The sequence below is a fragment of the Silurus aristotelis genome (assembly GCF_946808225.1).
Source record: "Silurus aristotelis genome assembly, chromosome: 6".
Lineage (NCBI taxonomy): Eukaryota > Metazoa > Chordata > Actinopteri > Siluriformes > Siluridae > Silurus > Silurus aristotelis.
In genome coordinates, this window is record NC_139579.1 from 4,151,946 (window position 1) to 4,167,187 (window position 15,242).

The 15,242-nt window shown below is 38.3% G+C and overlaps 1 protein-coding gene across 3 annotated transcripts; it reads left to right on the forward strand.

Annotated features, from left to right (window-relative positions):
* Window positions 1–1,379: 1,379 nt before the first annotated feature.
* On the forward strand, window positions 1,380–13,902 carry tmem268 (transmembrane protein 268). Of its 3 annotated transcripts, XM_083544396.1 has the most exons (11): window positions 1,380–1,501; window positions 2,110–2,892; window positions 2,966–3,035; window positions 3,746–3,861; window positions 8,781–8,875; window positions 9,700–9,807; window positions 10,427–10,585; window positions 11,750–11,860; window positions 12,666–12,755; window positions 12,876–13,085; window positions 13,594–13,902. In XM_083544396.1, exons 4-11 carry the CDS (start codon window positions 3,747–3,749, stop codon window positions 13,756–13,758), a joined length of 1,053 nt encoding a protein of 350 aa, XP_083400522.1. In that variant the 5' UTR covers window positions 1,380–1,501; window positions 2,110–2,892; window positions 2,966–3,035; window position 3,746; the 3' UTR covers window positions 13,759–13,902. The 3 variants fall into 3 exon arrangements, with proteins under 3 accessions (XP_083400522.1, XP_083400524.1, XP_083400523.1); XM_083544398.1 differs by lacking the exon at window positions 2,110–2,892; XM_083544397.1 differs by lacking the exon at window positions 1,380–1,501 and having other exon boundaries at window positions 2,088–2,892.
* Window positions 13,903–15,242: the final 1,340 nt, after the last annotated feature.

The window sequence follows — 15,242 nt, forward strand, 5'->3', positions numbered from 1 at the left end:
ACTGTATGTTGGTGTTAATAAGATACCACGCTTTACACTGATTGGTGGTTTGCTGCGAGATTGACCAGTTACGTTTTTATTCGCTTATAAATAAAGAGTACTGATTTCACAAAACCTTGTTGAGTCAAAATTAACATATATGACTTTGAAATGTAGTGAAGTAAAACGTAAACGCCCCAAACGTAAATTTTTCAGTAAAGTACAGATATGCCTTGGGTGGTTCCATAAAATTCCAGAGTAAGAACAGGAGCTTTGAGGATGGATTTGGACTGTAGTTAATGTCAACAGACTGTTACATTGACTCAGGACTACAGTTTGCTTCTGATCATTATCACTGTACCCCGCAACATCGTTTATCTGCAATAAATGGACATTGGGTGCAACCCAGATGAGGATGGGTTTCCTCTTGAGTCTGGTTCCTCTCAAGGTTTCTTCCTTATGCTATCTCGGGGAGTTTTTCCTTGCCACAGTCACCATCGGCTCGCTCATCAGGTACAAACTTACACTTATAAAGAACCTATTCACTTTTACTCACCAAATTATCTGTGTAAAGCTGCTTTAAGACAATGTTCATTGTTAAAAGCGCTATACAAATAAAAATGAATTGAATATGCAAAAAAGCTACTTAAGTACAGCAACGAATTACATCTTACTTGGTTACTGTCCACCACTGCTCATCCATTGTGATCTCATTATTCATCTGATCCTTAATAGTCATTGAATAGTCATAAAATAGTCATAATAGTCATAAAAGCTTTTCAGCATTAGATGCATGCTTATTTTCTATATATAAAAACATCATAAATCCAGACTTTCTTGTGCCTTTACAAAATCATGCACAATTTAACGATTTCTCAAAAGTCTGTGGACATCCGATCAATCACATCTTTAAGCGACTCATTGCAGATTTATCCCATAATCTCTACAATCCGGGGAAAGCTTGTTCGAGCGAGTAATCGTTCACCTCCTTAGTGAGACCAGACGCTGATGCCAAATGAGAAGGTCTCATTCCAAAGGTGTTCACTAGGGTTGAGATCGGGGCTCTGTGCAGGGTTCAGCTCCTGTAGTTCCAGTGAACTTTGCTGCAACAGTTAAGGGGGGACCCACATACTGTATAGCTCTGAGGGTTGGGTGTCTACAAAAACTTTTTGCCCCTGGAGTGTGTATGAGTATGCGATGTAGAAGTGGTTCATTTAAAACTAGAAAAAGGTTCAAATATACAGGACAGGTGTTGGGTGAAACTGCAGGATAGCAGACATAAAGAACACAGTTTAATGCAGGTATTTTTTTATATATAACGTTTCATAGGATATCTGTTGCTTTTATTCAGTCAAAACAAGGTGCTTAAATGTTGGCAAAGTTCGATGCAGGTATAAAGTCCAAAACAGATAAATATGGCAGCTTGGGGAACCTTTCTAACCAGGCCTTCGTGAATGCATCAGAAATTATTTCAGCGTCGGCGTAAACAGAGATCAGTGGAGTGAAGAGACACGAAGACGAGGTTTGTGGTAAAAAAAAAAAAGCTGTCAATGATTTTCACCTCAATGGATGTGGATAATGCTGAAAACTAATTTTCCCAACTTGTAACACCCCCAAAAATTGCTTTTATTCTATATAGGACAATGCATGAGATCTTTGAGTTAAGTTGGAGAGTTGTACAAAAATAAAATAAAAGTATAGACATCTGTTTATAATTATATTTAGTCTAAATATGATTTTGGGAAAGGTTTTCCCACGTGTAGACACACAAAAAATGCATCTCACCTTTCTTAATAATGCTTTGAAGATTCAATAATGTGTTTGCTGATTGGCAGAGAATATAATCAGTGCACACATGCACAATTCATGAAATGTATACAGTATATTTATGTGAAACAAGATCTGGTATTTTGAACATTTGGTGATCTGTACCTCAAGATGGCAGCAGAGAGACTTATTCATTATGAAGTAACATGCAACTATGAGTTATCACTTCATCAGGCATGCCATCGGTCATTGTGTTGAGGAAAATCATTACTTTATTACTGACTGTAGCACATTTGCTATCAATCAGTGTGAATGGCCAACTGATATTACAATAGTCTTGTGGTGAGCTCCTTCCTTTAATAGAACTTGAGCATGTCGAGATACAGCCGAGGGGCTGAAACTACTACAGCGGAAATAGGCAAATGATTTCCTTTGTGAGTTGTGGTTAGATGTAGCGACAAAGTAGATTTCAATGGAAACCCCCAAAGCGAAGTATGACTGGAGTGACTTTAAACACACTGCCAATGATTCAAAAGCACAGGATCACCAACCCAAAGGTGATAAGAAGTTGTAGGTTTAATTGAACGAATTTAAATCACAGAGAAAGGTCGCTTTCTTGATCCTTAAATCTCCTCTGTCAAGAATCCCAGCAGCTCTTTTATTTTATTCGAGTATAATCAGGATTGCGAGTCGTATGCCACGCCGAGAAGTGCTTGGAATTCCTCGGGTCATGTGAGTCGAGTCACGAGCTCCGGCGTGAAGGAGAAGAGGAAAGAAAGCCCTGTGATAAAGCAAAAGCACAATCAAAGGGGGAGGGCTGCTGCTAAGGTGTCTCTGGAAACACGAAGGAGGAAGTGATGCCAGAGCTAGAGTGGTGATCGAAGGAGAGTGACAGAGAATGGATATGCAGAGCGTGTAAAGAAAGCATGAAGACAATCAGGACCATAAGGAAAGAGCAAAAAATAGAAGAAGATAAGAACCTGACAGAGGAGTAGGAGGAGCTGGCTAAGAGAAATACTGGAAGTCAGAACATGTGTGGCTGAAAGATGAAACAGTGAAAAGACTAATCTGCATCACACCATCAACGTGAAAGAGAGAGACACACAGACAGACAGAGAGAAAGAGAGAGAAAGAGATAGAAAGATGGTACGATGCAACATTTTGTTTACTGGGGTTTTCTGTTGTTCTCTATTTCTGGTGCTATGTTTCTCATTCACAGATCAGGAGGTGTTAGAGAGCAGCGAGCGGTGGGCATATGGTACCGTGCTGACTGCTTCTTCTGCAGTGCAGTAAGTTCCAGGCTTAATCACTGAACTCTTTTTCTTTCAAATAGGAAACATACATGCATCTTAGAGTTGGCTGAATATTTCTGTATAAACAGCAATAGATTTTATAAATGGAGCAAAGATTATGAGATGTTCATTCGGGTAAAAAAAAAAAAAAAGCTGTTCTAAAGAAGATAGAGTTCACTGAGGAATCTCTCATTTTGATGAGAACTTTTTTCACGAAACTATGAAAGAAGAAGTGCTCCAAGCCGATATTTCCTGTTTCAGTTTGTTTTGACCACTTTTTTGCAAATTTTGCAAAATCCAGCAAAAAAAAACAAAGAAAAGTTTAGGATTTCCACAAATGGGTTCATCTGAGACTCGACCCTACTAACAAGACATTTCTCAAAACAGAATATACCTGCAGGTTTATTCAGCATGTGAGTTCATTATGCATTATGTTGTGGAATCTCCAGTGAACATGTGAATGATGTGAGCAAGAGAAAGAAGGAACAGCTTTGTCTGCCTGGAAGTAAAAAATTCAGCTGAAAGGTTACTGATTTTTATATGATCCGTGTGTGATTTAGTGGGATCGCAATGCTCGAATGCTTCTGCTTTTGTTTTCTTTTTAAAATTTTTTTATTTTAAATCCCAAATATATACATGTACTTACACACATACTTATACATGTGTATATCAGAAAGGTTATTTATCTTATATATACATTTTCTTAGCATGGCAGACGGGACCGGACAGTGCAACAGAGGCAGGTGTGATCCTGAATCTGGGATCTCATCGGAAAACCCCCGAGTCCACAGAACAAACAGCAGAAGGTCCCAATGGACAAATGGTACGTTTGAGCAACATGAAATTTCCCTCACGGGGATTTCTCAATTCTGAAATGAAGCATGTGTGAAGCAAACGTTTGTATAACTTGATAGTTTTCCAATTTCTAGCTTTCACATTATACTTACAGACCAGGTTTTTTCATGTCTGGACAAGACCAAATTTTTGAGAGGTTAATAGATAGATAAACAGACAGACAGACAGACAGACAGACAGACAGACAGACAGACAGACAGACAGACAGACAGACAGACAGATAGATAGATAGATAGATAGATAGATAGATAGATAGATAGATAGATAGATAGATAGATAGATAGATAGACAAGGACAGACAGACAGACAGACAGACAGACAGACAGACAGACAGACAGACAGACAGACAGACAGACAGACAAGGACAGACAGAGAGACAGACAGACAGATAGACAAGGACAGACAGACAGACAGACAGACAGACAGACAGACAGACAGACAAGGACAGACAAGGACAGACAGACAGACATATAGATAGATAGATAGATAGACAGATAGATAGATAGATAGATAGATAGATAGATAGATAGATAGATAGATAGATAGATAGATAGATAGATAGATAGATAGATAGATAGATAGATAGATAAGGACAGACAGACAGACAGACAGACAGACAGACAGACAGACAGACAGACAAGGACAGACAGAGAGACAGACAGACAGATAGACAAGGACAGACAGACAGACAGACAGACAGACAGACAGACAGACAAGGACAGACAAGGACAGACAGACAGACATATAGATAGATAGATAGATAGATAGATAGATAGATAGATAGATAGATAGATAGATAGATAGATAGATAGATAGATAGATAGATAGATAGATAGATAGATAGATAGATAGACAAGGACAGACAGACAGACAGACAGACAGACAGACAGACAGACAAGGACAGACAGAGAGACAGACAGACAGATAGACAAGGACAGACAGACAGACAGACAGACAGACAGACAGACAGACAGACAGACAGACAGACAGACAAGGACAGACAAGGACAGACAGACAGACAGACATATAGATAGATAGATAGATAGATAGATAGATAGATAGATAGATAGATAGATAGATAGATAGATAGATAGATAGATAGATAGATAGATAGATAGATAGATACTTTATTCATCCCAATGGGAAATTTACATTCAATGCAGTAGTTGCAAACACAAGCATCACAGGACAATAAATCTAGATAATTTAGTATCATACGTGCTGTTATAGGGTGGTCTGATGCAGCCGCAAGTGATGGAGATTTATTTTTCTATTCATTTCATACCACAGCAGTATTTTACTGATCATGTCTTACAACATACCATAATACTATATAGTTACACTAACTAACAATATCATTAAAACCACTGACAGGTGAAGTAAATATCATTGATTATGTCATTACAATGTCATATTAGACAGCAGTTGAATAGTTCTGGAAGTGAATATGCCGGATAAAGTACAAATGGGCGAGCATGGGTAAAGATCTGTGACAAGGAACAAATTGGGATGGCTAGACGACTGGGTCAGAGCATCTCCAAAACGGGATGTCTTGTATGGGGTTCTTGGGATGTAGTAATTAGATTACCAGAAGTGCATCAAAAAAGGGTGATTGCTGAACCAGCGAGATTCATGGGCACCCTGGGCTCACTAATGCATGCGAGCAGTGAAAACAAGTTTGTTTGGTCGTATCCCATAGAAGAGCTGAAAACGTTTATTCTGGATGGTGTCTGAAGATACAGTGTATCATGGCTTGCTCCTTATAAGGCTGCATAGTAGCAAATCATTCAGTGTGCCCATGCTGACCCCTGTCCACCAACAAAAGTTCCTATAATGGGCACATGAGCATAATAACTAGGCCATGGTGCGATAGAGAAAAGCGACCCGGTCTGATGCCATTTTATTTTAGTCGGCAAAAGGTATTCCCTAATTATACTCCCTGTGGCCTCTTCAGCCGGGTAATGCTGCAACATTTGTTCAGGAACAGTTTGTAGAACTTGATCATGTTGACTCTGACTACATTCCCCAGCTAACTATCAGATGACACATATGTGAGATGTGCTGGACAAACTTCCAGCATTTAAAGGATCTGCTACTGGTAACTGGCTTGGTGCCAGATACCACAGCATGCCTTCAAAAGTCTTGCACAGACTCCATGCCTTGACAAGTAAGAGCTGTTTTGGAGACACAAGGTGAAATGACGCAGCATTCAGCATAGGGTTTTAATGTTATAGCTGATTCAGTGTACATCGAACGTTTGTGAAACGCCTGCAAACCATGTTACTTCCTGTTAACATTTCCGTCATAGCAGCTATAAACAGATGTTCTTTTCACAAGCCTTTAGCTTTCTTTTTCTCTCTTAAATTTTAAAAAGACACAAAGAATGTCATGTCAATGTCACTGAGAATGTGCAAAGACTTCTGTTATGAAAACCTTTCTTTGTTAAATCATATAAATGTTTGGAAAGTGGTAGATCAGTGGTTAAAATGTTGAACATCTGATTATCAAGATGTGAATTGAAACCCCAGCAACACCAAGCTGCCATTACTGGGCTAAATGAGTTATTTGTCCCTCTGGGTGAGGGCGTTTGCCAAATACCGTAACAGTAAACTTACTGGGTTCCTAGTGCTGGAGAACTTAAGTGAAGTTTTCTATATTTACTTCGACTGATGTCAGACTTACTGCTATTTGTATTTGGCCTCATCTCAGTCTTGGGCACTGGTCTTGCAAAACTTGTTTATTTGTGTTGCACGGATTTTTTGCAAAATGTAATTTCTTCTCTTACAAAACCTATAAAATGAAAGTAATAAAAATTTGTACGCCTTTAAATATGACTTTTCTGAAGAAGTATGATACTTTCCACTGAAGAAATAACAAGCTAAAACATTTAACACATTGTGGTAATAGCACGATGTGCCATAGAGCTATATTATATAACTCAAACTAAAACTAATATATACACCTAGTCTTTTATTAATTTTTGGGACATATGCATGTTTCTGTACATATGTAACAAACTGTGGAAAACACACAAGAATTTTTTGCTTTCATAGTAAAGAAGATGTTAGTCCACCCCCACAGTGAAACATGAAGTTGGAAGCTTAATGGTTTGAGTCTGTTTTGGATCAGGTAGTATTGGAGACTTATTCCAGGTCAAAGGAACCAACATGGCAACCATTCCATACTTCAGCACCATGCAATTCTGTCTGCAGCTTATTGGAACCGACTTCACCATACAACAAGACAATGAACCGAAGAGCACGTCTGAGATCTTTTAGGGTTATTTAAAGAGCAAACATTCGTCTGGATTGTTATCTATTGTGGAATGACCTGCCCAGTCACCACAACTAAATCCTATTGAACTGCTCTGAGATGATCACAAGCTCCAGAAAGAAATCTTCAACTTGTGGCAAGTTTAACAGGAGGCACAACAAAGTATTTCAGCTGAATGTTTGTAGAAATTCGCTGTTTAGATACCAAGAATGTGTTAAACTGTTAAGGGAGGATTTTTCAATGAAAATAAAGTGTAACATCTGTACATGTATACATTTGTTTGGCCAAAGTAAATCTTCATATCGTTTAATTTCCCAGTTTGTTGCGTAAAAACAACAGAAACATGCGTGTGTCTCTCATGTTTTGCCATTCCAGCCATATTATATAACCTACATTCCTCTTAGATACAAACATACTGTAGATCCATATCTTTCATTCTAACTAACATAAAACTGAAAAAATAAAACTATAATAAGGTAAAAACCAAAGGTAAAAGGAAGGAGTAGTGTTATTTCAGCTTTGTTGTGGTTCTCCAGCAGGTAACCAGATTATTTATGAGGCACCACAATACTAATGAATTACATACAGTAGTGTATTTTATTGTATATGTATTTAAGAGCTTGAATCAGATCTTGTTGCTAAAGGGCAGGTCTATATTAATTTGCTTTAATCGTTTCTGTAGTAATTGATTTACAAGGACTTGTACGGTGGAGGATTTACATAAAACAACAGATACAAATATGTAATTTATCACAGAAAAATCCCAAGATACAGAGAAATGTTCTGTAACGACACGTCTATTACATATTCATGAATGTAATTGTGGAGTTTTTAGTGTCAGCACTGTAACGATTTTCCACCACAAAAAGGTTTTCAGGACGGAGGAACTTTCTGTTTTGCGTAACATGAAAAACTGATGAACCCTAACCCTAACCTTAACCCACGATATTGTTATTGTTAACAACAAGATTTATGATCACACTCTTGATGTCACCCAAATGAGGATGGGTTCCCCTTTTGAGTCTGGTTCCTCTCAAGGTTTCTTCCTCATAACATCTAAGGGAGTTTTTCCGGGTCACAGTCGCCATGGCTGCTCATCAGGGATAAACACACATCGTTCACCTAAACTGTTGATTTCTGTAAAGCTGCTTTGAGACAATGTCTGTTGTGAAAAGCGCTATAGAAATAAACTTGACTTGACTTGACTTGACAAGAGAAAGTAATAAGTGTGAGGATGGTTTTATACTCGACTCTTTTAAACATTCAGTAAGTGCCAAAAAGCACTAGAATGTCCTTCTTGTATAAACAGACAAATCGTATGCTGTGATTAATCACTAAATACAATCAATTCGCTAAGGCTTAAGAGGAAATAAACACTGTAGGAAATGCTGTTATAGGGCTGCATCACACCACCCAGACATTCGTTATTTTTCTGTAACATCTTTGTTATAGGCTTTGTTTGAATAGTGAACATATGCAGTATATTTGGCATTTAAAAGACGAAAAGGATTTTCATAAATGGTCAATTTGTTTTATTATTTTCTGGTGGAACTGAATGTCCATTGTGAATCCTACATCTTGTGTACCATATGTGTGTGTTTTTGGGTTTATCAGGTCAGTGTGTAGTGGCTGTACCCACACCTTCTATATTAACACCAACCTTCGACCTGGAACTCTGCAGGACACAGCTGGAGAAAGAAGGCTTCCATGTTAGTACTGTCTTAACATCAATCCTTTACGTTCTTATACTAAAAGCCACAACAGTTCTGGCAACGATGTGGCTTGTAGCTTCTCTGTTAGAATATATGATTATCCCATTTGGTGAACACTTTCTCATTTTTCAGATTCAGAATGTGTAAACACACTGAGCTACAATGCAAAAACCCATGTCCCAATAGACATTGCCTCAAAGCAGCTTTACAGAGATAAAGCGGTTATAAATGAGGTATACGTTTGTCACAAATTAATTACATCTGGTCCCTATTCCCAATTTCAGCAGGAAATCTCCATTTGGAGCTCCTAATCGTTATTTCATTTGAAATACAATATACTGTAGTACACAAATTTATGTACATATATACATACACTATACGGACAAATGCTTTTGGACACCTGACCATTAAACATTTAATCCCCTTTCACTGTTTAATGAATTCGACTCTTCTGGGAAGATGTTCCACTAGTTTTTGGAGTGTGGTTTGCTTGTGGAGGTTTGTCCTCACTCTCCCACATGGGTGTTAGTAAAGTCAGGTACTGATGTTTGTGAGGTGACGAGGCCTGGAGGGGCGTGTGGGTTAGGGGTTTATAGTCAGCGTTCCAATTCCTAGGAAGTTCCTAGTTCCTATTTCAAGTGAAGGGAAAATGTAATTCTACCTCATCCAAAGACATTGTACACACTAACATTGTGAAACCATATACGACTGGAATACATTTGTCCATACAGTGTGTATAGACACACATGCAGAGTCATATACAGTATAATGTGTAGTATAATGTATATTACACTGTTTCTATTCTGGCTGTTTTAATGCAGGTTCCTGTCGAGGACTTTGAGACTCCTCTAAGAACAGCTCTGGAACCTCCTTCTATAAGAAGATACCTGTTCTTCAACTCGTCTCTGTTTCATTTCATAATGGCACCAGTAAGAGAACGCATGTACAATTCACTGATTTAAAACCGATCATTATAGTCAATCATATATACAGTATATATTATGAACACACAAATCTGCACAATATTGAGCTGTAACCACATGAGCCCATTTCCTAGCATGCATTTTACATAAAGAATTTAGTAAATTACCATTAAAAAATGTCTGTATTTACAAATGTTAGTGAAAAACAAGAACTTGTTCTGCTTCTGCAAGATGGCTGCCTTTAAAACATCCCAGCGTGAATTTCTGTTCTTTTTATAGCTTCCTGAAATTCACACTGTGTCTCAAACCACATTTGCAAGTCTGTGCAACATTACTGAAAAGCTGTGTGTGATCTAAGAGAGAGATATTTGTGGACAATTCGTCCTTTGTACATTATTTTTTAAAGTTACATTTGAATCGTATCCTCGCGTCTAAATGCGAAAAGAACGTGGACGTTGTGATCCGAGTTACAGAAAACAACCATAAAAAGATCTCACACATTCATTATGGATCATTAAAACGACACGCATTTTATTCACGTGACTTATAATTCGTTCCTGTCTGCTCGCTAGTGTGTTGCAGTGAAGATGGGAGTTTGTGTGACGTGACTGGTTTTTCTCGGCAGATTATGTACGTGGTGCTGTGGTGTGCCGTGTACTCCAGCCTACACGTTTACCTCGACGAGAGCATCGTGAACCTCTGGGTATTGTGTCTGTGTGTGAGCTTCATCGTCGTCATCGTCACAGTCGCCATCATCCTCGTCTTCCACTGCAGCAACAAAGAGGCAGGGAAACAAATCTTATAAAATTCGACCCTCGCGAGAGCAAATTTACTCTTCGCAAGGCCACAAACTTTATTTTTTATAATTTCTATGAATTGTTTGAATTATTAATGAATCAATCTAGGCACATAAGACTTGTAAAGTGACATTAAGGAAATGGTGTATTATTCCTGTGCATGTGCATTGTATAGACTTAACAGTTAACTTAAGAGTTTTGCTTTTACTTCACTACATTTCAAAATCAAATATTTTACTTTTACTCGACTACATTTTGTTCCTTTGAGTGGATAAAAACTAGTCAAACACGCAGCAATCCACCAATCGGGGTCGAGCGCACGCTCTATTTTGAACTTGTTTTGATTGGCGCTCTGTGTATCTACTGATCACCGACATACAGTTCAGCGTCAACATCAAGCAGAACATTTAAAAAGGAAGAAATGATGAAGAAACTCCAGAGTCGAACTCGCCACAACACACGTGACCTCATTTGCAAGTTTTTTTTTTTTTTACTCATTAATATCATTCTATTAATAGATCGTTGTGCTGAGAGTCTTTTCACATAAAGTGTGTTGATTAAGTGAAGAGTCTTATGACAGAAATGATAATAGAAACGTTATAGCCATTATAAATCATAGTACTTTGGATACTTAAGTACATTTGAAGGCAAATACTTTTGTACTTTTACTCAAGTAAATCTTTAAACGGGAAAAAAAATCCACTCTTAATTAGAGATCATAGGAAATGGAAATATTTTATATCGGTAGAAGAATGCTGAGGATGGAGACACTAGGAAGGAGGAAAAGAGGAAGACCAAGGAGGAGGATTATGGATGTGGTGAGGGAAGACATGCAGGTAGTTGGTGTGAAAGAGGCAGATATAGAGGACAGAGGGGTTTGGAGACGGATGATCCGCTGTGGCGCCCCCTAATAGGAGAAGCCGAAAGAAGAAGAAGAAGAAGGAAATGGAAATAGTATGCAAGTTTGTGTGGAATTGAAATATACCCATATTTTGGAGCTGAGAATAAAATCCTATCTGTAAAATATTAATAAAAGTGCAGGTTTTTGTTTCACACACAGGCCTAGATCACTTGATCTTAAACCTGTGGAGACAGGTGTAACTACAGAAACAAGCCCTGATTTAAGACTACTGTTGTTTTTCTCGGCACAGATCAATGTAAATACTGATGTGCGTCTGGTTAAAGTGAACGAGCGGCTCATCGGGCATGATCTGCTCCTGGGGGTAGCGGACTGGATTGAAAAGTGCACTGGGAAAATGCAGGTAACGTTTTGGCCGTGACAGGAAACCTAAAATATACATTGTGTGTTTTTTATCTAAATTCTCCAAACCTTTTTTTTTTTCCCATTAATCATGAAAGTGGAACTGTGGAAAGCTGAGTCCATGCTATTATGAAGTATTAGATTTTGAATATATTATTGGGGGAAAATGTTGAAGGCCCAGATACATATTTATAATATTTCATTTATGTTCGATTCTTCAAAGTAGCCACCCTTTTGCTTTTGATGACAGCTTTGCATCCTCTTGGCATTCTCTCTGGCAGCTTCAGGTGGAAGTCACCTCAAATGGATTTCTATCTCGAAATCTAATCTTGAAGGCGTTCCCACAGGTGTTGAGTACTTGTTGGCTGCTTTTCCTTCACTTTCATGACAAACCATCTTGACTGAACTTAGATTGGGTGATTGTGGATGCCAGGCCAATTCATACAGCTCTCCATCACTTTCCTTCTTGGATGAATAGCTTTTACATACCCTAGAGGTGTGTTTGGGGTCCCACTAAGTGCAAACCAGATGGGACAACGTTTCGGGGCAAAATGCTGTGGAACCTATTAAAACGGAAAAAAAAATTAAACTACTGGGTACAATCGCTTTTCTATAATAGTCAAGTGTATATATGTGTCAAATACTTAGTTCAATCCAAATAAATACTTTCTTGTTTTTATGGCATAAATGGAGCTTTTTTTTTTTTCTTTCTTAATTTTATACTAAATCAGATACATTTTCTACTTTACTGGATTAAAATATATTTCTACCAAATCATGAAAAGTCTTTCTCTCTCTCTTTCATAGCTTTGTTGTATTTTTTGGGACTTGGGTCCCTGCTTACAAACCCTGACTGAAACTTTAGAGAAGCTGGACTTGGTCAGCGATGAGATAAAGGTAAGCTAATTTTAACCAACGTTACAATTTTATACACCGATTTCAAGATATTGTATATGCATATTTAAAGCTTTTTTTCCAATTAAAATAAAATAAAATATATTCCATTTCACTTTCTAGAACAAATTGAAGAAAAGAATGTCGCACCTCACTGTAGTGGCCGAAGTCCCGCCCTCTGAGCCGGAGGATGGAGAGATCAGTGAGGAGGCTGATGAAGGGCACCCCCTACTGGGAAGGGGCAGAGAGAGTCACGCTGTACCCAAGAAAAGACAAGAAGTTATACTGACCCAGACATTTAATCTGTTACCAGACTTTACCCTGTCATGTCAGGTACAGAGGCATAGAGAAGTTCATTTCTGTTCTGAAGATTCGTGGTTATAAATAACGCCGTTGTCATAGCAAGCAGAAATCGTTGAATTGAGACAGTGTGTAGGTGAAGGTGTAGGTGAGACATTACCTAGCTGCTCCTGAGCTATACTTAGCTGTTCTATAAATAAAAATGCCCTTTTCATTGATGTGACTTTCAATGAAGCAAATTACAGACTTAAAATATGGTACATGGCTGGCAAAGTTGTGTAGAAGGTTAGTATTGCTGCCTCATGCTCACAAGTATCTCTGAATTGATCACAGCTTAGATTATGGAGTTTCACATGTTGTCGCAAAGTCATTTTGGGTTCTCTTTCCCCAAAAAAAAGGCGACTCCAAATTACTCATAGGTCCTAAAAAATCTGATCCAGTGTGTGTATGTGCTCCGAAACCACTGCTCCGAGTGTTAACAGAATATAAATGAATGATGCATGATTCATACATTTAGTAACATTTGTGTCTGTGTTTTCAGGACATTGCAAACCACCTTCTGATGATCTACAGTGCTGTCTACGTGAAGCTTCTCGTAACCGAGAGGCTTCCCACCTCATTTCACAATCTCGATTTGGAAAGGAATCACTGCACAACGGCATCACTTTGTCTTTGTCAATATGTTCAATACAAACTCCTGCAGTAGACAGACTCAAACTGGGAAAAGACTGCCCACAACGAATTTCTCTAGAAATGCTCCATGTGCACAAACATGGGCCTGCTGTCCTGTAAATGTTTTTAAATTATTTTGAAGCTGCTTTGTGAAAGAAAAATATATTTCCTAAAGTGGTGAGTCGTGGGGTTTCAATGTGGCTCTTACATAAAGGTTGTGTAAGAAGAGAGTGAGAGTGTGTGTGTGTGTGAGATAGAGAGAGAGAGAGAGAGAGAGAGAGAGAGAGAGAGAGAGAGAGAGAGAGAGAGAGAGAGAGAAAGAAAGAGAGAGAGAGAGTCAATTATGCATTTCAGAGATTATGCTCAGGCTGTCAGCATGAATCAGAAAACGAGTCAGTGAATCTGTACAGAACTGCATGTGGTGGAAAAAAGCTCATTCTAATCAGCAGAGCATATAACAACATGACTGAATAGACAACGAGGTTGTAGCACAAACAGGAAACCAGTGCAATGTAATGCACCAAAAAAGTGCACCAAAAAAAGGTACCAATGATGTAATGTAACAGCACATCAAGGGAAGCATTGCAGAGCAATGTAACACAGAGACATTAATGTTTCAGTGACTAAGCCGGCACAGTGTGATGTTATGGCACAGGAAGAAAAAGAGATAATGCAATGCAACACTGGATGGAAAGGAAGGCAGCTCAGTGTAATGTAACACAGCACAATGGTATAACACAGTGCAGTGTAAAGTACCACAGTGAAGTCTAATACAGCAGCACATTATATAGTTACACAGTACAGTGTAATGTTACACAGCGCAGTGTAATGTTACACAGAACAGTGAAATGTGACACAGTGCAATGTAATGTAAGTCAGCATTGCGAAATGTTACACAGCACAGTGTAATGTTACACAGCACATTATAATATTACACAGCGCAGTGTAATGTTACACAGAGCAGTGAAATGTTACACAGCACAGTGTAATGTAAGTCAGCATAGTGAAATGCTACACAGCACAGTGTGACATTACACAGCACATTATAATTTTACACAGCGCAGTGTAATGTTACACAGCACACTATAATATTACGCAGCACATTATAATGTTACACAGCGCAGTGTAATGTTACACAGAGCAGTGAAATGTTACACAGCACAGTGTAATGTTACATAGCACAGTGTAATATTACATAGCACAGTGTAATGTTACACAGCACATTATAATATTCAACAGCAGATTATCATTTTACACAGCGCAGTGTAATGTAAGTCAGCACAGTGTAATGTTACACAGCACATTATAATTTTACACAGTGCAGTGTAATGTAAGTCAGCACAGTGTAATGTTACACAGTGCAGTGTAATGTAAGTCAGCACAGTGTAATATTACATAGCACAGTGTAATGTTACACAGCACACTATAATATTACACAGCACATTATAATGTTACACAGCGCAGTGTAATGTTACACAGAGCAGTGAAATGTTACACAGCACAGTGTAATATTACATA